Raw genomic sequence first — 25,190 nt, 5'->3', positions numbered from 1 at the left:
TTATTGTTGTTAATTTGCTGAACTATTACATTACATCTTCGTTGGATGTATCTTACTAGCTACCCTTCATGTGAGAGCCAGGTTTGAACGGACATAACGGGTCTGACCGTCCAAAATTTGAGCAGACGATTCATGATCACCTCTTAGCCATTCACAAGAAACAAAAGAAGAGAGTGGATCCAACATCTATTTGAGCTCCTATAATACTATATGAGAACCTTATATAATGCAGCCACTGTTACAAATTAATACTCAAAAATTTCTATATACCGCGTATTTGTTTTTGTCATTACAAACGTATCGCGAAAATCAACGCCCTTAATTTTTACTCTTTCCTTTTATTAAAGTTAAAAATGTGACAATTATTTCGAAGAGATTAAAATAAGGGGGTGTTTGGTTCAACTCATAAAGGTATGAGGTATGAGTTTGGAATGAGCCAAACCCATATCAAGTGTTTGTTTGGCAAAAATAGGGGTTTCATACCCATACCTCAAACCCATGAGGTATGGGTTTCTCATACCCAAGGGGGGAGGTGGGTATGAGATTGATACCCATGGGTATCAAGTATCAAAACCAAAAAACATGAAAAAAACTTAAATGGAACATTTTAAATAAATTTTTTTTTACATTTATTTGATTAATTCTTCATTTTCATGATTTTTTAGTATCAAAAATAATTATTATCAATGTTGTATTTTAGATTTTTTTAACTTTGATGAAGTTCGATCTCATTCCACCCGAAATTGAAACAAACACATGGTATGAGGAATCAAGTTCCAAACCCATACCACTATGATTCATAATTCCAAACCCATACCCACGCGCGAACCAAACACCCCCTAAAAGGTACAGCTGTGAAGACCCCCCCAAAAAAGCCCCAGCAGGCGACGCTTTAGTATCTGTTCAAATGGACGACTCCGGAGTTCAGGATGCCGGAATGGCCATAGAAGTCGCAACATTCAAAAAGAAATGAGGTGGGTATGAGATTCCAGGGTGGTATCGTTGGGTCAAAATCCATAAAAATGTTAACGAGGGTGTCAACACTAGGTCACCACTTGTAATTTGTAAGCTTATATGTGATGGGGCAAGAAATGATGATGAAGTCCGGAATAATTACAAATTCTTCGAAGATCTCTAGTTTTGCAGGTATGATCCAAGTATTGTCGAGTTTACGTTAATAAATATGTCAAAGTTTTGACCGATCGAATTTGATTTATCACCCGTCTAGGCGTCTATTTATTGTCATTCTGGTTCCTGTTAGAAAAAAAAAAAAAATCATTTGATTTGTAAATCAGTCTATTGACGATCTATTAACATTGAAACTTAAATTACTATTCCAAATAATTATTCACATTTTATGTTCAATAATATTATTCACCATCAACCACTCGTTGGAGAGTCAATATTTTTAACCAATACAGCAGAATACCAAAAGTACTGGATTTGGAGGGTGGCCAATAATTGTAGATTAGGGTCAATCAGGGGTCATGTTAAAACAGGTCGGTTGATTGGGTTAAGTCTTGTTCGGTCAATGTTATACTCGTGGTTGAGTTGAATTGGGTTCATTAGGGGTGTAAATTATATACAACTCATGTATGTCAGTATGTATGTATATGTATATGTATATGTATATGTATATGTATATGTATATGTATATCTACTTGACAATACCAGTACAAGAGAGTTCAGAGCATCATCCTCTTTTTACTGTCTTTTCGGGTACTCCCTTGGTCCGAATATGGTAGACCCGATTCTGACATTAGTACTTCCCATCTCAATCTGCAGAAGTTTGAACAAATACATTATAGATCACATCATTTTAAGGGATCAATAAACAACCTCAGATATTTCCTTACCGCTTTCTCAAAGTCACCCGACATTCCCATTGACAGTTCACAACCATCCTCAGCAATACCAAGTGCCTTGCATACTGTTGCTCGACAACTTGAAAGTGTCTGTAGCATTAGCAAAGTCAATTAAACAGAAAATCTAGAGGTGCACAAAGAAACAAATAGGACCAAGTATTGTACTTTATTTATTGATTGGTTTCTTGTTCAGCCAATACGCCGACCATCTCCAGCCTATCTAATATGTCTCCAAAAACTCGACGGCTGACCTTTATGACCACCCTAAGCTAGTCTTCCAATTATTTTAATCTTTTAGTCATCCCATGGCAGCACGTAGCCCCTGGTCATGGTTGCTATGAGACACAACTGGTTGTTTTTTTACTGTTGTTGCCACTCTTGCCATAGGCTGGCCATTGGGGGCGTGAATAAGAGGTCGGATGTACACCATTTCCAAAATCATTGATCATGAAAGTTGTGTCGATAATCGTACAAAGGACTCTTTCAAAATAAAGAATTGCATCCAGTTTGGGCAAGCCCTTGCGATTTTATACCATCATAATCCTAAATCAAGGAATGGTGAGTTTGTGTTTCGGAAGGCGAGAGGGAGAAAAGAATAGGGATCATTTTTCGTCCCACCACAAATCATGGCTTTCCTAAGTTGGACATATTTCACAGGAAATTCCTCCATACTTCAATTCCACGCCCTCTGTGTTTCCTGGTTCCATAGATCACAGTATTATACTATTATTCAATTTTTGGGTGCAATGCCTACACCATATCGCATTAGTGACCCACCAATACACTCTAAATTAGGGGAAGTTCAGAGGATTATGGAAAAAAATTGAAAACAGGTTTTTTTTGTATCGGCTGAGCAGGGTAAGGTATCACCGGCAAAAAACATGTTACTGTAACAACATAAAATTTTCTCCAGATAGAGGGATTTTCTCGCCTGTTCCTCAAAAGAAACATATGGCATTATGGCGATGCAAATGGCATTGACAACTAGAATCACGATGACCTATACAAGCTACAAGTAAATGGCTGACTGCATATAATCACCTTGAAATTTTCTGGGGTGGACGTATAATCGGGCATCCCTATTGTCATGAGGCCACAAAACTCAAGATTGGGACACCCCATCTTGACATGCTTCACAAGTTCTAGACATGCTGGTGGTTCCACTCCAGACTTTGCTGTAACAGTACCATAACAATTGGGTGTATTAGTATTCCCGCCACGTAATATCACAACAGATATAATTTCAAAAGCAAGAAGGATTTACATGGAAAAAACCCGAAAGGAATTATTGATTTGTAAGAGCCGGTCATTTGAGCTTGCAAGTGAGAGCATGCAAGATAACAACAGCTCACCTTGAAAATGCAAGTTCCAGAAATGTACATGACATTATTCTGTTAACAACGAGGGCATTGCCATACTAGCACATTCACAAGTTCACAATTTCACGGAAAAGCTACTAATAACGTTTAACGTAACGACATGTTTGGACTAGATTTACATGTTTTCAACCCCACCTTATTTATTTGCATACTTGAATCAAACACAAGTGTGAGACAAAACAAACTTACCTCAAAGCTTCACCACAGGTCTGGGTGATTTAACGATGCAGTAGACTCAAGGACCAAACCCCTAATTTCCTGGGATTAGGGCTTTGGAGAAAAAAAATGACTGTTTGATACAGCAGGGAGTTAGCTAGCTACTCTTCTGTGAAAATCTTAATCTGGTAAAGAATGTCTCAAAAATTGCAGGCAGGCACGAAACTACATATAAATCATAAATGTGGTCCCATATACTTCGAAAGATTGACTGCCTGTGCTTAGGTATGAAGTTTGGCACACCGATAATAAAAATTGCAACATCCATGATGCTCCTACAGTCCTTGTGAGTGTTGTGACCGTACTCAGATCACCTTGATATGGCCATCACCCATCAGGAAATGGCCTAGATTACGAATTACTAAAGTCTGAAACTTAAACAAATGTTTTCATGTAATTGTCGCGTTTACACCTTCCGTATTATTGTAGCTACTTTTCTCTTAATGTTATGTTAGTGACACCTGGCTACTTTGCAAAAGAAAATTCAAGTTTTTCGGCCTAACATGAAATGTTTGTCCCAGTCAACACTGTCGAGTGTCTGAAACAGGTACTTAAACAAAAGCGAAAAGTTCGAGCTGCATAAATAACATTATTCCTAATGCTATTAGACATCAGATAAAACCATTTTCGTCTTTCCCACCAATTAAAAAAAAAGAGAGAAAACAGTAATGTATTCATTGACTCACTTGTTTCTCCACTGGTATTCACTTGCACCAAGACCTTTAAGGGCTTTCTTCCAATGGCTGACACTGCACGATCAAGATGGCTGGCTAGCTGTTCATAATTAAAGGTTTCTCAGGTTAGTCAACCAAACTGAATCTGAAAGCAAGGCAACAAATGACAATGAACATTTAGCAACTTAAAACAAGATGTCAATTAAGTCTATCTTCAATAAGTGTATTATAGAAGCAGTACCTTTGCGCTATCTACACCCTCAACCATGGCTAGTTGTGGCACTGTAGCTACACGGAAATAACCAGAAAAACTTTTTACTGAACTGTGAAACATTTAAGCAACCAAAACAAAATGTGAAGGTAATGAATCACAAACATAGAACCTTAATTTGTTTTTTTGTTTTTTTTTTTTGGTACATATAGAACCTTAATTTGTAAGGATTGGCATTTCACAGCCCAGAGCAAGCAAAACTATTCAATCTCTAGAGCGAGAATAATTAGAGAGGAAAAACTGGAAGGAGTTGCCGTAGCAGGCAATTAATTGAAGCAAGAAAGGCAGACCACGTACAAGTCAAGTGAGGTTCTTAACCAAAACCAATTGGCTGTAAAAGAAGTAGCTTATTTAACCTAGTGAGGTAGACAGGTTAGAAGTCAAGTCAGGCAGAGTGGTTACAAGTGAAGTCAAGTTTCATCCGCTACATGTTTCTAAGTCTTCATTTCGATCCATCATTTGACACTTATATGGTGCTACTTGACTGACAAAAAGGGAGAATATGTGTTGGGAATGTAACCCCAACATTATTGATAAGCTAGTAACATATAGAGTCTTTATTTGTTTAGAGTTATATATGTTATATGTAACTAGTATTTACACTTTAGATGTTAGAAGTCATTAGTAGTAAATATTAGGAGTTAGTGTTTTGTATGTTAAAGACTCTTAAAGTTACTAGATGAGTTAGGACTTAGAGCTTATATATAAATAAGGGTCATAAGTCATGTTGGATAAAAGAGACTGTATGCTTAATATCCCGAGTTAAGCATAGTTGAAAATCTTAGCCAGTAGCTAAGTGTTAGAGGATTGAAATTGTATTATTGTTAATGTTTGAATAATAATACAAGGTTGGGTCCTCCATCAATTAAATCTGGGGCTTCCATCGATCATTGATTGATGGTAAGCCCCTCAAATAATTTCATTTATCAATTACTAGTATGAAATATTATGAATTAATCAATAAAAGTCTCCCTTTTGGTGAGATCTGTTTTTCCGTCTCTATTTTCAGAGTTTTTTCAGTCCTTGTCTTTCTAGGGTTTAGTATTATTATTGGAATTATAGATAAGAGCGGTTTGTTGATGATTCATCATACGACTCTACAATGGATATGCGTTATTCGTCGGCCGATCTATGGTGCCAAAGAGCGGTAAATTTTCTCCATCAATGAATCAAACGAAGGATCCCCTTAAAAGCTACATGAAGAGAGCGATACAAGGACGAGCCGAATTGTCATATCATGTTTTGAGATCCGTAGTTTTACAGGAGAAATTTGTCCTTTGGTTTCTATTAGAATTGTTTTCGATTATACCTATCTTTTGTAAGTGTCGTTTGGCGTTTTATTAATGAATTGATCTTTTTCTTCAAAAAAAAATAATACAAGGTTGGGTTGTGGTTAAGTCCATAACAAAGTATTGTGTGCCTTTGCATCTTTATGTTATTTGTACCAAAAACCCCAACAATATGGATAGACAAACTCTAACTGAAATTCCCTATCATCCAATGACAACTCGGAGAGTGATATTTAGTGCTACTCATTAAGTCCAAAATAAAATTATGCACACAATGCTCCACATCTCGGTCAAGTATCTAATACATGCGTAAGATACTCAATTTTAGAAGCTATATGTGATCTTTCCACCAATGCAAAGTAGAATCAATTTCACATTTCAATCTAATTTTCCAATGCGTGCATCTTCTTGTCTACTTATCTCGTGTTTATCGTAAGCAACTGTGATAACCAATGGACCAACATTCGCAATTGTTGACACACTGATATACAATATTTGTGTTCCGCCAACCAAATCCATTCATTCTTACCACTCATTCCATATCATTTTCTAATGCAATCGAATCCAAAAAGAATGGCCTGGATCAAGTTTGTTTCATTTTTCATCTTTTTCAGTAGCAAGCCACCAAATAATCAAAAATATTAACCGTTGATTCCCTTTACAGTCTCATGATGAAACAAAGCGTTCTAACATTAGTATTCTCGTGTACTGGTACTCTGGTAGTATACACTATATCTCATAACTAGTAATCCCTCCGTTCTAGTCTTTTTTTTTTACCTTTTACCATTCCATTTTACCTTTTTCTATTCCACATAAGAGATATTTTAAACAAAGGTAAACAAAAGTACTACGAATTTGCATAGAATAACCATCAGAATTGCAGCTTGTGAGAAAGTATCGGCCAAACTCGACATGCTATTAAGTATTAACTACACTATCATGCACCAAAACCAAATAAGGCAATACAAACGGAACATACCCAACAGAGATTTAACTTTATTAGTCTGCAAATGCCCTATGAAATGCCATTCTATATCCTCCGGCAGCTGCAAACGCAATTCACCCTCAATTAACTACAATTCCTCTGACAATCAGTAGCGGAACTAAGAGGACTAGCAAGGCCAAAACAATAAAAATTACTCTCTCCATCCCAATCATTTGTTTACATTTTGATTAAAACACCCACTCACATTGAATATACAAGTCAAACAAATGACCGAGACGGAAAGAGAATATTTCTAATTTACATAATTGCAATAACAGTTCTCCCCTAAAATTTCCGCCTCTAACTACAAATCCTGGTTCCGTGATTACCAATTCAAAACCTTAATAGGGAAGGGGGGACCCACCTGAGGAGCTTTATCGAGAAATTCTTTGACGTAATTCTCACCGAAGGAGCGGTGGCCGGCGTCGTAGAGTTGGCGAATGAGAGATATTGGCTTTGTCTTCGACACCGCAACAACCCGAACCCGATTCGCATCTCGACCGGCTTTCTCCGCCGCTTGCCGGACCCGGTTCATTACCGACCGGAGTGCTGTAACTGCTACTCCCTCCATTGCTGCAGCTGCCATTTTTCCGGAATTTTGCTTCTTTTTGGGTTGAGTTAGTTGTGGTGGTGGTTAATTATTGTTGGGTTTTCTGGTACCAAACTTGTGAATCAAAGTGGAGTGATATAGGTTTGTTTGGCCTTACTTATGGAAAATGACTTTTCCTTTTCAAAAGGAGTTTATTCACAACTTACTTTTTGGAAAAGTTTTAGTTGTTTGGCCATACTTTTGTAAAAGCGGTTTCTCACAAAATTTATATGTTTGGCCCAACTACTTTAATACAACTTTTGTTTGCTTATTTGATTCTTTATGTAAAAAGTAGAAGTAGAAATAGTAAATATCTACTTCTCCTTTTGGGGGTGAATAATCAGTTTTTGACTTCTCAAAAATACTTTTAAAACTCTCTAATTTACCATGTTTGGCCAAGCTACTACTTTTTCAATTACAAAAGCACTTTTTAAGCTTGGCCAAACAGCACCATAGTCGTATTGTCCTGCTGTGGCCCTGGAAGTCGGGTTTTCCTGATAAATTATGGGTCGGGTCAAAGCTTGTGCGATCATCCTAGCTTCGGACAACGGCACATCAACAACTGGTTTGGTTGAATGTCGAGTTATTATTGGGTAACAAGTTGGGTCAGGTTTAATCGGTATAAGTTATTTCACAAACGTAGTTTATTTTCGCAGTACGAATTTTACTCATTGCATTACTTTTTACGCATTTCTTTCCATTTGCCTACCCTTATCTAACAAAAAAATTCCACAACTAATTCTCTCACGTCCTAATCATAAAAACCCTAAAACTAATCAAATTTCTTGATTTATGAATAATAATTTGAAAAGTAAAACATAGATTTGATAGGTTAAAATACAAATTAGTGATCAAATTAATACTCCCTCTATTCAACTTCACTTTGCAAGTTTCTCTTTTGCGCACTATTCACAACGGACATTTAACTTCAATTTTCTCTCGATACATAAGTGAAAATATATTCGTGTGAGATCTTATTTGATTCGTCTTTAAGAGTACATTAAAAATATCTTAACTTTTATAATTTTTGCAAATATGCAGCTAATGATATTTATCGCGTAAAAGTTGCGTTGGCAAACGTGATAAATCAAACTTGCAAAATTGAGTTGAATGGAGGGAGTAATTTATTTATGATTTTTATGAGTTTCTTTTTGCTTTCTTTAGGGCTTGAATTTTTTAATGTTGTTGGTTTATGTCAGGGAGTGTCGAGGTGGCAGCGTGGGTGGAGGATGGCAGGGGGAAGGGAAGGGGGTGGTGCGCCGATGGAGGGAAGGGGTTGGGTCTACTGTGGGTAGACGGCGTTTGGCCGCCAGGAATGAAGGGGTCGAGGGAGAAGATAACGTGAATAATGAGCGATCCGGTGAGGATGATGATTGGGTCGCTGGTCCGGCGAGGGATGACCGAGTAGGTTCTCGGTTGTGGGCGACTGGGTCCAATGAGTATGGCAACGTCGCCGGTGGCAGGAAGCTGTGTGGTGGCAGTTGAGCGGTGTACGACGGTCGTGTGGTTAGGGACTTGGGGTTGCACTACATTGTTGATTTGTTTTTTTTCCTCTCTCTCCTAATACAGTACAAGTACTTTTGAGAGATATGAAGGGTAAAATTGTCAAACTCGTACTGCGATGAGTAAAATACGTATTGCGAAAATCAACACCCTTCACAAATTCTCACTTTAGATAGACATTATCTGTCTAAAGTTGTAGACGGGCTAAATATCACACCACTTTTATAATAAGACAAACAATAGGTAGGATGTCACCACTTTGTCTTATTATGTAAGTGATGACATATTTGACTTGTCTACACTTTAAACGGATATACCCGTCTAAAGTGAGACTAATTGAAGTTATTTTTATACTCTGTATTCTATCTTATGTTTTTTTAGGTAACCCTTGTCCGGTACTATTTCATACATAGATAATAGGGATATTCTACGATATATCCCCGAGTTTTTTGTTTTCTATGTTATACCTAAACCTGGCAAAACGGGTCAACGAGTCGGGTCCGGGTCGGGCCAATTCAAGTCGGGTTAGTTCGGGTCTTTCATTGGTTTCGAGTTAATTCCGGTCGGGGCGGCTCATTTCGGGTTTCGGGTCTGTTTCGGGTCAAGCAGGTCGGGTTGTTTCGGGTCGGGTTATTTTCGGGTGAATGAATAATAGAGAAATAGCCATTTCAAGTCATTTCGGTTCAATTAGAGTTATATTTTGTCGTGTCATTTTCGGGTTTGGCGGTTTCGGAATGGATCGGGTCGGGTTAGTTACGGGTCAAGCAAGCTCGGTCATGTTCGGGTCGGGTCGGGTCAATTCGGGTTTTCGGGTCATATTAGGGTGATGTAGTTCGGGTCACTTCGGGTCTCGGGTCAGTCTTTTCGAGTCGGGTTAATCGGGTCAGGTTGCTTTTGCCAGGTCTAATTATACCTTTACATTTTTTATACTCCCTCTGTTCTTGTCATTTGTTGTTCTATTCCATTTTGGGGTGTTTCAGTCAATTGTTGTCCTTTCTATTTTATGATTGCATTTGATGAGCAATGTAACACCTCCTCATACCAAGGTACTTTACCAGGACTACCCTAGCATGAAACGTTGTTACCATCTCGGTTGCCCGAGGTGAGTACATATCAAAAGCAACTGTCTCAAACACATTTATTAAAATACTGTAATTGTAAAAAGTTTACAAAGTTCCAAAAACCAATAAAAGTGAATCTGAATGCTAACAACTACAAAACAGACGCTAAGACTCATGATGGTGATACTATATCTGGCGTGATGACTCTCCAATGACCGCCCCAAGCTCACCAAATGCAATACCTGTCACAGCCTTCTTACCATCCCCGAATGGATCACCGCAGATTTCATAAAACAACAACGGGGTCAGTACTGCTCAATCAAAATAAGACAAAAGCACAAGGTAAGCAGCTGATCATCCACCATCTCCGGTCTCCCGAACTCACACAGTAACTGACTACACACCTAAGTGCGTAGCCCTGCCAGATTACCCATTGCAACAAGTAATCCTCGCCGCCAGTGGGGGACCGCAGCTAATCCCCACCTAAATCCCGCTCATCAACGAGCGATAGCCCTGTCCCTTAATGTGCACATCCCCTCCCGTGGCGGGTTCCACGGAGGCCGAACTAGGGCGTGAAGCCACTTCCGCAAGTGACTCCACCACAATCATCACAACACCACAACATCACAACCACCACCACAACACCAACACTCCGATGATCAGCAGATACAGTAAACACAAAACAATCACATCTTAATTCAATTAACAGAAACTAAGTAGGGAAACCCTACCTTAGCAACAATCAGCAGTGACAAGAATCAAGCACTAGAACGGCTCCTCTACGAAGTCCTCGCCTAAACAATAATCACATAACACAATTACTAATTGCAAAACCCCATTTCCCCCAATTCATGATTAAAGACAAAACCTAGAATTAACCATCAACAAATATGGGGATAAAGACTTACCGACGAAAGGATGAAGGATTGAATGCGATTGCTAAGATTGTTCACACACACACAGAGGAGATACTGGGAGTGATTAGAGCGTCGTACGTTTGATTAGGTTTTGTAAAACGATGTTTAGAAACTGATTATCGAAATAACTTCTAATTACTCCTGAATCAAACCACTGAAATATTACTCGCCAGATCGGATACTCGGTCGAGTATAGAGTATACTCGGCCGAGTATCCTCTACTCGGTCGAGTATTCATCATACTCGGCCGAGTGTTCCTCGGCAGTGGCCAAACAGACTACACGACCCACACTACTCGACCGAGTAGGCCATACTCGGTCGAGTATCAGCCTATAAAATCCGTAGCATTACAGTCTTCCCCCCTTAAAAAGAACTTCATCCCCGAAGTTCACACTCTACCCAAAACAAACACAACAAAATGACTTCCCGACACACATACCAACACGATATACTAATACAAAACATTACAAACCCAACTATCCCGACTCAAACTAAGACAAAACACACATGCGACCATCTCCTACCCCCCCTAAAAAGACAACGGTTACGTCCCGTAACCAACCAAACCTGATCGAAACGGTTATGAAAACGCTCTCGCATAGCCTCCTCTGGTTCCCATGTGGCCTCTTCCACATTGTGATTGGACCAAAGTACCTTGAGTAAGACGGTCTCACCATTCCGTGTCTTGCGTACTTTGCGGTCTAGAATCTCCTTAGGAACCTCAGCATAAGATAAAGACTCATCAAGCTCGATGTTCTCAACCTCAAGTACATGTGACAGGTCACTCACATAATTCCGGAGCTGTGAAACATGAAAGACATTGTGGACTCTATCCAAAGCTGGTGGTAAAGCTAACCTGTAGGCTACCTCGCCTACGCGGTCCAAAATCTCATAAGGACCTATGAACTTCTTGCTCAACGTGCCTTTCTTTCCAAATCTCATCACACCTCGCATAGGTGACACTTTCAAAAGAACCTTGTCACCAACTGCGAACTCTATGTCCCTGCGGTGCAAGTCGGCATAACTCTTTTGACGATCTTGAGCTGCTCTCATCTTTTGACGAATTAACCGAACCTGCTCAACCATATCCTGTACCAGCTGTGGTCCAAAAACCACTGCCTCAGAACTGTCATCCTAACAAACTGGACTTCGGCACTTCCGACCATACAACGTCTCAAAAGGTGCCATCCCGATACTAGTATGATAACTGTTGTTGTACGAAAACTCGATCAGATCAAGCCTGTCCTCCCAGCTCCCCCCAAACTCTATGGCACATGCTCTTAACATGTCCTCCAAGGTCTTGATAGTCCTCTCAGTCTGACCATCAGTTGTAGGGTGAAAAGCTGTGCTCATCTTCAAGGTAGTACCCATCAAATCCTGCAGTTCTTGCCAAAACTTGGATATAAACCTCGCACCACGGTCAGACAATATATCCTAAGCTATGCCATATAACCAAACCACATGTCTCCTATAACCCAAGGCCAGCTGTATCTTGGACCAGGTATCTTTTATAGGGACAAAATGAGCTGACTTTGTCAACCGATCAACAATTACCCAGATCATGTTATTACCTTGCTGTCACCCAGGTAACCCAACCATGAAGTCCATAGATATCGACTCCCACTTCCACTCAGGCACTTCCAAGGATTGAATCTTACCTTGTGGTCTCCACTGCTCACCCTTGACCCTCTGACAGGTCAAACACCTAGCCACGAACTCAGCTACATCCCTCTTCATGTTTGGCCACCAGAAAGTCTTCTTAAGGTCTTTATAAAGCTTATCACCACCTGGGTGAACCGAATAAGGAGTACAATGAGCCTCTGTCAGGATCACTTTCCTCATATCTGCATCCTCAGGAACACACCATCTCCCATCAAAACGAACACTCCCAACTGTGTGGATAGAAAACCTGGAAACTGTGCCACTCTCCACTCTAGACTTCCACTCTTGGATATTAAGATCAAGCTCTTGCTTACTCTTGATGTTCTCATACAAATCCGGCTCGATCGTCAAATCCCCGATGGCATCCCCTTTCCTTATCATAAAGATCCTCTTCTGAGACATCTCATCCCTTAGCTTCAGCAAAGACATAGCTGTACATAGTGAATGAACGCTCTTCGTACTCAGAGCATCTGCAACAACATTAGCCTTACCCTCGTGATAGATGATCTCCATATCGTAGTCCCCGATCAGCTCCATCCATTGTCTCTGTCGCATATGAAGCTCCTTCTGAGTGTAGATATACTTTAGACTCTTATGATCTGAAAACACCTTATAGGTTGCCCCATAAAGGTAGTGCCTCCAAATCTTAAGATCAAAAACAACTGCACCCAGTTCTAGATCATGAGTAGGGTAGTTCTCCTCATATGGCTTCAGCTGCCTCGAAGCATACGCTATAACCTTCCCTTCCTGCATCAACACATAACCTAGACCATTATTTGAAGCATCGGTATATACTTCAAAGTTCTCACATCCCTCTGGCAAAGCTAGAATATGAGTTGTGGTCAAACGCTCCTTTAAGGTCTGGAACGCCGTCTTACAACTCTCATCCCAAACAAATCTGGTCTCTTTCCTCATTAAAGCAGTCATAGGCCGTGCTATGGTGGAAAAGTCTTTCACGAACCTCTTGTAGTAACCTTCAAGGCCCAAGAAACTCCGAACCTCAGCAACACTCTTCGGTAACTCCCACTTGGTCACATCCTTAATCTTGTTAGGATCCACGGACACTCCTTTCTTAGATATGACATGACCCAGAAAAGCCACTTCTTCTAACCAGAACTCACACTTTGATAACTTGGCATAAAGCTGGTTCTCTCTCAGAGTCTGCAAAACTATCCTCAGGTGCTCCTCGTGTTCTTCCTTAGTCTTAGAGTAGACTAAAATGTCATCAATGAAGACAACCACGAACTTATCCAAAAAACGGACTGAAAATCCTGTTCATCAAATCCATGAAAGCTGCTGGTGCATTGGTCAAACCAAAAGGCATCACCACGTACTCATAGTGACCATAACGAGAGCGGAAAGCTGTCTTTGAAATATCCTCATCTGCTATCCTCAATTGGTGATAACCTGACCTCAAATCGATCTTGGAAAACACACCTGATCCACTTAGTTGATCGAACAAGTCATCAATCCTAGGCAAAGGATACTTGTTCTTCACTGTGACACGGTTAAGCTCCCTGTAATCGATACATAGCCTCATGCTGCCATCTTTCTTTTTCACAAACAAAACTGGAGCTCCCCAAGGTGACACACTTGGCCGCATATAACCCTTGTCTAACAGCTCGTGCAACTGTTTCTTCAACTCAGCTAGTTCTTTAGGTGCCATACGGTATGGTGCTTTAGATATAGGACTTGTTCCTGGTTTAAGCTCCACATTGAAGTCAACATCTCTCTTGGGTGGCAACTCCGGTACCTCTTCAGGAAAAACATCATCAAACTCTCCCACCATAGGTATATCAGCAGCTGTTTGCGGCTCTACTCGACGATCTCTTACTTGACAAAGAATCAAAGGACACTTCTTACTCAAGCATGACTTTAAGGTCATCACAGCTATGAACTTACACTTAGGTCTCACAAAAAACTTTTTATAAGACACCCTTATACCCTTGGGACCCCTTAAAGACACTTTCTTTTGCCGACAATCTATCTTGGCATCATACTTACCCAACCAATCCATCCCGACAATTACCTCAAACCCATCCATAGGAAACTCTAGCAGATCTACCGGTAAATCTACCCCTCCAACTAGCATAGACACTCCCTTGTACAACTTAACACATGACACTGACTCCCCAGAAGGTATAAACACATCATCCTTTACCAACTCAAACTCCTCCAAGCCCATAGACAAAGCATGACTCTTAGACACAAAAGAATGTGTTGCCCCCGAGTTAAACAAAAAAAGACGGTACATTATGAATAAGAAAGGTACCGGTAACTACATGTGCATCGTTCTGAGCTTCTTGCTTATCCATCATGAAGAGCTTTCCACTGCTTTTCTGCCCTCCTCTTTGGACCGAAGCATTAGAAGTACTCGGCTTGGCTGTTGAATCCTGGGTGACACTGTTGTTCTGGCGCTGATAAGATCCACCACCATTGCGGTTAAAACCGCCATTGTTGCTATGTCCACCCCGGTTACCCCATGATCCACCCTGCCGGTTGCTAGCAAAGCTCTGACTCGGACCCTGTGAGAAGTTCCCCTGAAAAGCTCCCGAGCCTACTCCAGTCTTAGCACTCGTGCACTCTCGCCTCTTGTGGCCTATGCCACCACAGTTAAAGCATGAAAGGTTGGAGTTGTCACTCACACTCCGACCAGCACCTCTACCCCAACCTCGGGATCCCCCAGAGAAACCAGCCCCACCAGAAAAAGACTTGGCATGATTAAAGTTGCCCTTCTTGTTACCCGACTGATTGTTGTTTCCACTATCAGCCTTTCTCTTCTCAGCAGCAGTCCTCTCTGTAGCTTCCTTTGAGAGATCTACTAACCTCTCAGCTTGACCAGCCCTCAGGTACACATCCTTAAGATCAGTGATGACTCCAGCTGGCAAACATTTCATGATCTTAGCTGACAAACCTCTCTCAAAGCGAAGAGCCAAACCTCTCTGCCCTAGCTGCATGTCCTCAACATAACGAGACAACTCAAGGAACCGGTGATAGTACTCTGTGACGGTCATATCATCGGTCATAGTGAAGGAATCGAACTCAGATCTCAACTTGTGACAGATATGCTCCAGCACAAACTGCTCCCTCATAGCACTCTTCAGACCCGACTATGGTATAGCCCCTAAACCCTCAACCTGGTAGTACGCTCTGGCGTCCTCTTTAAAATTTTGCCACCAAACAGCGGCCTCGCCCCTCAGGTAGTACACTACCTGCTCGACTATCATGTCTTGCGGACACTTGACCACTTTCATGAAACTTTCCATTTCACGATGCCAGTTCTCGAGCAACTTAGGTTCCCCAACGCCTTCATAGGTAGGTGGGTTGAAGCGGGCGATGATGATGCTAAGTTGGGTAGCATTCACAGGTTTCTCCGCTCCCTTTCCCACATTCTTGAGAGCCTTAAGAAGAGCCTCTTATTGCGCGATCATACGAGCAATATCATCTATGGTCATCTCAGAAGCTTGAATTTGCGCGGCAGTTCTTTTTGGCGGCATTTTGAGCTGATAAGAAGGAAGGAAACGTAAGCACAAAAGCCTACGGCTCAAAACGTAATGACCCTCCGCCAAAGAAGCACTCGGCCGAGTATGCAGCAATACTCGATCGAGTAAGGACTACTCGGTCGAGTATTACTGATACTCGGTCGAGTAATCCACTCCAGTAGCCAAGGTCAAATTCACACGAAACATACTCGGTCGAGTATAAACCATACTCAGCCGAGTATGTCCTACTCGGTCGAGTACACCTAAGTACTCGGTCGAGTAAACACATCCAGTAGCCATTGCTACTCACTGCCAAACAACACTCGGTCGAGTGCCTGGTTACTTGGCCGAGTACCCCCTACTCGGTCGAGTATCTGCCCTGCTCGGCCGAGTCATGCAAAAACGAGCTACAAACAATAAAGAATACATCCTATCATGCTGCCTACCTAAAAATCAAACACATTACATTATAAATCTGAATGCCACATATTAAACACGTAACATGCCAATCATTTTCATACCAAAATCGTTTCCAATGATGTCACATAACAATTCCATCACGCCTTTTACCAATTTTCAATATCCTTCTCAATTTCATACATTACACCTCCTACCCCATATTCCAAGCATCCGATTTCAACATACTACACACATATATTAAACGAACACACAACACATTCCACCCGTGACCGGCTTGAGTTCGTGAGGGCCATATTACGACTCCGGGATGTCTCTCGAGTGCTTGCGGTAGCTCCAAACAACTCTCCCCGGGTTCATTTTATTTAGACTCCCTAAGTTCATTGGTTTCATTTGTTTTAGGTGCCGGAATCGTCGGCTCTGATACCACTTTGTAACACCCCTTTATACCAAGGTACCTTACCAGGACTACCCTAGCATGAAAGGTTGTTACCATCTCGGTTGCCCGAGGTTAGTACATATAAAAAACAACTATCCCAAACACATTTATTAAAATACTGTAATTGTAAAAAGGTTACAAAGCTCCAAAAACCAATAAAAGTGAATCCGAATGCTAACAACTACAAAATAGACGCTAAGACTCATGATGGTGATACTACATCTGGCGTGATGACTCTCCCATGACCGCCCCAAGCTCACCAAATACAATACCTGTTACAACCTTCTCACCATCCCCGAATGGATCACCGCAGATTTCATAAAACAACAACGGGGTCAGTACTGCTCAATCAAAATAAGACAAAAGCACAAGGTAACCAGCTGATCATCCACCATCTCCGGTCTCCCGAACTCACACAGTAACTGACTACACATCTAAGTGTGTAGCCCTGCCAGATTACCCATCGCAACAGGTAATCCTCGCCGCCAGTGGAGGGACCGTAGCCAATCCCCAACCTAAATCCCGCTCATCAACGAGCATTAACCCTGTCCCTTAATGTGCACATCCCCTCCCGTGGCGGGTTCCACAGAGGGCGAACTAGGGCGTGAAGCCACTCCTGCAAGTGACTCTACCACAATCATCACAACACCACAACATCACAACCACCACCACAACACCAACACTCCGATGATCAGCAGATACAATAAACACAAAACAATCACATCTTAATTAAATTAACAGAAACTGAGTAGAGAAACCCTACCTTAGCAACAATCAGCAGTGACGAGAATCAAGCACTAGAACGGCTCCTCTACGAAGTCCTCGCCTAAACAATTATCACATAACACAATTACTAATTGCAAAACTCCATTTCCCCCAATTCATGATTAAAGGCAAACCCTAGAATTAACCATCAACAAACATAGGGATAAAGACTTACCGACGAAAGGATGAAGGATTGAATGCGATTGCTAAGATTGTTCACACACACACACAGAGTAGAGATTGAGAGTGATTAGAGCGTCGTACGTTTGATTAGGTTATGTAAAACGATGTTTAGAAACTGATTATCGAAATTATATAACCTCTAATTACTCCAAAATCAAACCGCTGAAATATTACTCGCCAGACCGGATACTCGGTCGAGTATAGAGTATACTCGGCCGAGTATCCTCTACTCGGTCGAGTATTCATCATACTCGGCCGAGTGTTCCTCGGCAGTGGCCAAATAGACTACATGACCTACATTACTCGACTGAGTAGGCCATACTCGGTCGAGTACCAGCCTATAAAATCCGTTGTATTACAAGCAATTTGATCATTCACACTTAATTTAGTACACTTGTCATCTTATAATTGGCCCCCTCCCCTTTTCTCTGTCTTTGTGCCAAAACCAAAGGATAACAATTGACGGGGACGAAGGGAGTATTATATGGTGTACCTTTGAAATATATACATTAGTATATAACATAACCTTGTTTATTGTCTTTTCTAACTTAGTTTCATAATTGATCTATTAAATTTACCATTCCAGTTACTAGATAACCTAGTCATTTACTTATTACTTCGCCAAAGTACCCATTAACCCACCAAATAGTATACGAATCTAACTAAAATTCATCAGATCTCCATTATCATATTCATAATGGAGGTTTTTAATAGCTAGGTAGCACCAAAACGGACACGGACACGGACACGGACACAGACACGGACACTGACACGACACGGACACGTGACACGACATCTCATGAAATTTAGGACACGGGAGACGTCATTTAAATTTAATAAAATATATATTTTATAGTTATTTATGTGTGATTTTATTTTTGAAAAAGTATTAAATATTAAATATTAAATTAAATAAGTGAAGGTAAAACTTGACGTTAATTATAACTCATTATCACTTCCAAAACCAAAAACCAACTTACAATCAATCTATTTCGACATCTCATTACTAGTCTAAAGAACATCATTTGCCCCCAATTCAACTTATTTCCCCACCAAATTCAACCATATAACAATTCACGCCATTTACCTTAAATTCAACTTGATTCCGTTTGAAGGTGTGTTCAAATACCATGGACACGGCTCAAAATACCATGGACACGTGCCCAAATAAAAGATGAAAGTTAGACACGGCTTTACAAGTGTCTGATACGTTTTGACGTGTGTCCGACGAGTGTCGTGTCCGACACGGGAAGGCCGATTAGGAGGAGTGTCCGTGCCACCTAGTTTAATAGTAGTTTGTACTTATTAAAAGTGATTTGTGATGCTAGTTGAAGATGAACGAGAAACCTATCTTAACTATGAAAACATAATCGCAGAGTTCAAAGAAGATAATCCGACTTTAGTTAGTGATGATCCGTATGAATTTCATCGTCTTACAAGGTCTGCTCAAGAACGATTCGTAGAAATTCATGGCGAGATTCATGATCGTGCCACTCATATCACTCTGAAAAATAATCTCGTTGATTATATTTGGCAAAACTTCCGAAACTAGAATTTGTTTGGATTGCATTTTATTATTTTGTTGTATTTTAGCTCATAAAATTAAATTTCATGTTTTTTTTATCTTATGTATGCGGTATTTTTATATGTTAAATCATGTTTTCAATTAACTTTATTTATTGTCAATGAATTCGTTTTCACTTTTTAAAATTTCAACATTATTATTTTAATTTATTTTTTTACAAATGTACGAAATAAAAATAATATACTTAACATATTGGAGTAATTATTGTTTTATTTACATATTTACAAATTTATAAAATTAACTTATTTATAAGAGAGGAGTTTTGTTGGAATAGAGAATGTAGGAAATGATTAAAAATGTTGGAAGATGAAAAATGATTGAGTTGATGACCTAAAGTGTGACCTTCTTTATGAAAAGGTGAAATTGGGTCAAGATTAATAAAGTGGAATTAAGAGTAAAAATAGATAGTCACCCAATTATGGTGACCTTTACTTGCGATGGTTAGGCACTTCTACTTGCCCACCAATTTAAATAAGTACTAAAGCACTAATTTCTAATGCAACGGGATAAAGTTGTACACAAAATTTTTGAACGTGTAAGCTCCAATCCAACCTATCCTAAGACCAAATCCATGCTCACATCAAGTTGATCCAAGCAACAATTGAAAAATGAATATAATTACATTTACAAATGTAATGTATATACACACTCTAATCAGGCAGAAGATCGTCCCATGAGTTCTAAGGCTTCAATAAGGACACTCTTCAACCTAACTAGGTTGATTCTAAAATTTTGTTCATCAACATAGGCTTTCTTAACTGCCATATATCCTTTAGCCCAAATAGACCCAGGATCCGATACAATCGGGTCATTAGGCCCATATTTCTCGTAAAGTGAGGTTTCGTTCCTCCAAATCTTGTACCTAATGTATTTAAGTCCAATGCCTGGAGCTGGTACACCAAAATAGTTATCCGAAGCCCAGTTCAGACCCAACGGCACCATCTGGATCATGACCGCACCAGTAGGTAAAAACAACCCGTTTGTGAGTCCGGCCCCGTGGGCTCCGAGCATTATTTCACATGAGTTTACAACTGAGCCGAATTTGCTGAGGTCTGATGTCTCATTTGGCAATGCTCTGTACACTTGAAAGCCTAACTCTTCTTCCATCATTCTCACCATCTCGTCTTCATTGAGAAACATTCTCGATCCTTTGCGAGATATGAGAAGCAACTTTGGTTTTTCAAGATTCAATGCCGTTTTTACCTTCACCTTGTATGTTTTCCACAGGAATTGCCTGAAGTTTTGCATTGTGTATCCTAGAGGAACTTTGCTGCTGTTCACCGCGAGATTTTCATGGTACCTACAAGATTGAATACAAAGAGGGCTTTAATTTGATCTAGCAGTCCAGAACTACTCTCAAATTCTCGCAGGTTTCAGACAGAATGTGGTCGTTTGGTTTAGCATAGAAATTCACATGGTCTAGGAAGTAAAATGTCCCACGATTTTACGTGTTGCATAAACAATTTCTTCCATTTTAAATAGAATTCCCGTGAATTTCGAATACATTGGTTTTTTTCCTCGACTAAACAAGATACCGCTGCTCTATTTCTCATGAATGATCATACGTTTTTATGTTTACAATAATGACCAATGTATTTAAACAAACCAAATCGAAGAAGAAATACCTGAGCCCAACAATAGCAGCAGGAAAGCAATGAACCATTTTGCTATCTTTTGTGCCAATGACCTCATAACGCGACAACTTTTCAATGACCCGTGTATATTTCCAAAACCACTCATATCGATAATCAGTGAGCACAAACTGGACCTGAGATCTGAAATGCCAGCTGGTGAGAAACAACGGTATTACTACCTCATTGAAGGCGTGAAACGGGTTCTCTACAAATCCCTGAAATGAGAAAAACAAAGCAGGTACATGGTGCATTATCTGACATGATGGAGGTTTGATGTGGGTAGTAATTATATCCACGGGAGTAACCCATTCCATAGCAGTCGGATCTTCTCGCCTTGGATATGGCTTGACTTTCCTTCTGCCTGGCTGGATTGCATCATTTGATGGTACATATAGACTTAGAGATTTCTGGTCGAATATGACTGGTTTGCTTATTACACTTATTTCAGTGAAGTCATCAACGTCATAAGAAATCCCGGTTGCATCAAAATTAGGCAGATCGTTCCCTGATTCATCATTAAGCAACCATGTATTAGACTAGACGTCTATCATAGTAATATTAGTGAATCATGAATGGGTAAACTTTCGGCACTTCCATCATACTCTTACTTCAAATATATGGGGTGCACTTTTGGGTATATATACCACTCTATCATCGTGATATCTAATCTCGGTTTGATATTCATTTTGGAATCAGTCCGTTTTTAACGGATTAAAATTGGCATATACCACTTCAAAATGTTATTGCGGTAATGTGTTTCAAACCTTGATTACAAATAGCAAGTGACAAAAAATGCGACATTATGCAACAGTATTTTAAGCATTATTGGCACTTTGGCCAGCACTGATGGGCCACAAAATGACGACCGATCCACAAAGTAAGATAATTTAATTTCAATGCAGTTCAGCACGGTTCAATCCCAGCTTGAAGCAAAATCAACAGAATTTAAAATTCTAAAACAGAACAAGGATATACAATTACTATAAATTGATTTTTAGACAATAAAAAAACTATTAAAGTTCGAGATCATGTCATACAAGAGTTTGTGACGAATGTTAATATAGTGTGATCCAGAGTTGTAAAGAGATGAAAACAAATAGAAAGTGACAGAAGATGGCCTACCAAGTAAGCAAGGAGTAAGAAGCATACAAATATGTGGACACAAGAAAGATGAATAATGGATTGAAGAAGACTATAACAGTCTTAACATGTCACATGCTCAAAAGCTGTCAGTTTTTAGCCATTTAATCAAATTTATTTTTCTGATATTCTTCCACCATACAACAGTAGATATGAGACTCATCCACTTAAATCTTGTAACAAGAAGCCAAATCAATTGCATGTTAGAAACACTCCAATGGCCTATTATTAACCTAAACAATACAGAATGATTTTCGTCCTAATAACCTCGACCGTTTCATATGACAACTCCCAAATCAAATAATATATAGTATTACCACTACGCTTATGTTCTATTACAAAAGAAAAACAACCAACGATATGGTGATCTGAGACTGATCTACGATTTAGTTAAAAATAAGGTTGCAACTTTTCGTAACCTAGCCATGGCATAAGACGACAACTTATGGTGAAATGTTCTTATTCTTATAAACCAGCTACGGAGTACATATCAAATTCTTTGTACTTTCAATGATAGTATAAGTTGATAATAGGTCGGGACTTTTAAATCCCCTTTATAATACTACAAATTCTTGTGTAACATGGTCTTAATTAAAGATCAATGTTACATAATTTCTTGTCCTTTCACTCTTACTTGATTATATCATTTTTTACACCAATGAAAATGATATTGGAAGTTAAGCATAAAATGTGGTTAAGTAAAGCTATACCCATCATATTTAAGGCACTTCTTTTAAGAGAATCTAATACACTCACTTTAATGGTGCCCAAATAGTGTTAGTTGTTTTCTTGAAAAAGTTGGTAGATTCCAAAATTTCACACATGTACATCAATTATCAACCCAATCACGAATCAAAAGTTATGAGAACGAGAATGATTATCATGAAAATATGAATTTCAAAAGGATAAAAAAAAGGTAGTGATGGTGATTAACTTACCATTAACAAGCCTTCTTAGCTTGGAATGTAGCTCTGCTGACTCTACCTCTCCTAAACTGTGATGCTCAGTATTTTTCTCATCATCCTGCCCTTCATCTGCTACAATTAATTAAAAAATGATTCTCACTAAGTCCCAACAAATTTATGCAAAATGCGTAACATAATACAATCACAAATTATCATGTAAGACCGTTGTATGACTGCAATAGTTGCACTACCTAGTTTGTTATTCATTTCCATCAAACAAAGACTCACTCTTTTAGTCTTGTTTAACTTAAAATGTAATCAAAGTTAAATGACTCGCTAAATCGACTGCAACCCTTACCTAGTGACACTAAAGTCGATTAGTGTAGCTCTCAATTTTCATTATTGGTCACCCGAAAACCGTCTTTGTTACTACTAAATAATAAGGCTGCATGTATCCGATCCTTATCCAGCTATACGGAATTAAAGACCCTTGAAAGCATACATTTGGGGTGATATTATTGTTGAGACTTGTTCAAGAATGGTACCATAATTAAGGTTCCAATCTCATTTACATTTAGTGCTAGAGACTGGAGTGATGGGGATTATACTATTGTATTGTCAGTTCACCCATAAAATATCAACTTAAGGCACGATCGATGGCCCAAACTTGGGAAAAATTTGAGACGGTGTCACCAGGTGATACCAAGACTCAATACCACCATTCATACTCCCTTTGCACAATGTAAACCAAAAAAAAGAAGAATGAACAAAAGAGAGGAACAACTTACATGAATAAGTTGAAAAAGAGTGTTGTTGGTCATGACACAAAAGTAATAGAAGAATGAACAATGGTAGAGCAGAGAAAACCAAGACCTTTCTCAAAATGGGTTCCTTATTCTTCATCCCCATCTTTAATGAAAATGTTGGTTTGAAATTTGGTAGTTATATACAAGTATAATTATTGAGAAATTTGTATTGTATTATTGATGTTATTAGTCCAACAAGTGTCGGCATAACTTTGCCAAAAACATGGAATTTTATTCTTGAACAAGTAAGGTAGTTTGAGTGAGTTATTGAGTGAAGTGGGTTCATAGTTTTGTTAATTCAATTTTAATTGAATTAATTAATGTCCTTTCATTTAATAATAGGTCTTGGTATAGACGGGTGGGGCGAAGAGACGGGTAAAGACCTCTAATAAAATGGGTAGGGGGAACAAGGTGGGGCACCCCCATGTGCTTTTCACTTTATGCCAAATGGGTATTTTGTGAGGGAAAATGGTATCCGTCTATACGTATAGACGGATAATGTCCGTCTATAATGAGAATTTGTTTTCATTTAAAGGTAAGTGTGGCCCATGTCTTGTTTGATAGGGGGATCCATCAAAGCAAGATTGTGTTGTTGTCATTTTATTTTGTGGGAATAATTAATTATTGTTTGGTGGGTTTTGTTTATTAGTATAAGTACATCATTTGCACAATGACAATAAATGATTAGTTAAAATTTCATGAGAGTGTAAGGGTTGGACTGACATCAATAAGGAATGTCTATATAAGAAGTTTGCAAGATGTTTTATTCCCAAGTACAACAATGAAGGAAATAAAAAAAATATCCCTAAAAACCCCGAAAAATATCCCCAAAAAATCCCACCGCTTCCTGGCACCTCCTTACCGCCTACCCATCCTATCCTTTCTCGTCGGCGTCCTCTCTGCACCCCAACAGGTCGCTGGCACGCGCTTCCTCCTTCTCCATCATCCTCCTAGTTCGGTTTCTTGTTTCGTTAATTTCCTCCTTGGAGCTCAGAGATTAATTCGTGAAATTCGCTATCAATTCCTGAGCCCGACGGTCAGCTCAGTTGCAAGAAGATGATGTCTTAAATTGCAAGACTGCTCTTTCGTTGTAAGCTCATTTAATTTTGTTGTTTCTGGTCTTTTAGGGTTTCGAATCTGAGTCGTGTTCCTTCTTGCTTCAAAATCCGTCTCTGTTACATTTTAACTCTTTTCCAATGGATTATATGTCGCTTCTTCTCAATCATGGCGAATATTTGATTATGGATGATGCTGGTTTGGATGATGAGGATATAGTTAAGAGGATTATGAGTTTAGGAGAGCCCTCTTTTCACTCTATTCATATGATAAAGAATCGGGGTAATTCTCTTTTCAAAGATGGTATTTTACCCCTGCTATCAGTCTCTATAAGCTGGATCTTAATTTTTTCTGTTTACTTGCCACT

At 39.5% G+C, this 25,190-nt stretch overlaps 2 protein-coding genes across 5 annotated transcripts; both read right to left on the bottom strand.

The window, feature by feature from the left end:
* Nucleotides 1–1,017: 1,017 nt before the first annotated feature.
* LOC141633518 (uncharacterized) lies at nucleotides 1,018–7,356 on the bottom strand. Of its 3 annotated transcripts, none has more exons than XM_074445974.1 (8): nucleotides 7,044–7,355; nucleotides 6,674–6,740; nucleotides 4,376–4,422; nucleotides 4,147–4,234; nucleotides 2,907–3,040; nucleotides 1,857–1,955; nucleotides 1,672–1,779; nucleotides 1,018–1,254 (listed from the first exon to the last, which is right to left on the bottom strand). In XM_074445974.1, exons 1-7 carry the CDS (start codon nucleotides 7,263–7,265, stop codon nucleotides 1,705–1,707), a joined length of 732 nt encoding a protein of 243 aa, XP_074302075.1. In that variant the 5' UTR covers nucleotides 7,266–7,355; the 3' UTR covers nucleotides 1,018–1,254; nucleotides 1,672–1,704. The 3 variants fall into 3 exon arrangements, with proteins under 3 accessions (XP_074302075.1, XP_074302076.1, XP_074302074.1); XM_074445975.1 differs by lacking the exon at nucleotides 1,018–1,254 and adding an exon at nucleotides 1,547–1,627 and having other exon boundaries at nucleotides 1,658–1,779; nucleotides 4,376–4,416; nucleotides 7,044–7,356; XM_074445973.1 differs by lacking the exon at nucleotides 1,018–1,254 and adding an exon at nucleotides 1,547–1,627 and having other exon boundaries at nucleotides 1,658–1,779.
* Nucleotides 7,357–19,883: 12,527 nt separating this feature from the next.
* LOC141633950 (xylan glycosyltransferase MUCI21-like) lies at nucleotides 19,884–24,033 on the bottom strand. Of its 2 annotated transcripts, none has more exons than XM_074446295.1 (4): nucleotides 23,750–24,033; nucleotides 22,995–23,090; nucleotides 20,908–21,421; nucleotides 19,884–20,582 (listed from the first exon to the last, which is right to left on the bottom strand). In XM_074446295.1, exons 1-4 carry the CDS (start codon nucleotides 23,868–23,870, stop codon nucleotides 19,937–19,939), a joined length of 1,377 nt encoding a protein of 458 aa, XP_074302396.1. In that variant the 5' UTR covers nucleotides 23,871–24,033; the 3' UTR covers nucleotides 19,884–19,936. The 2 variants fall into 2 exon arrangements, with proteins under 2 accessions (XP_074302396.1, XP_074302395.1); XM_074446294.1 differs by having other exon boundaries at nucleotides 22,995–23,093; nucleotides 23,750–23,993.
* Between the last annotated feature and the right edge of the window lie 1,157 nt (nucleotides 24,034–25,190).

This window comes from Silene latifolia, chromosome Y (assembly GCF_048544455.1).
Source record: "Silene latifolia isolate original U9 population chromosome Y, ASM4854445v1, whole genome shotgun sequence".
Taxonomy (NCBI): Eukaryota; Viridiplantae; Streptophyta; class Magnoliopsida; order Caryophyllales; family Caryophyllaceae; genus Silene; species Silene latifolia.
The sequence above is the reverse complement of the archived record's forward strand: the minus strand, read 5'-3'. Positions and strand labels throughout refer to the sequence as shown.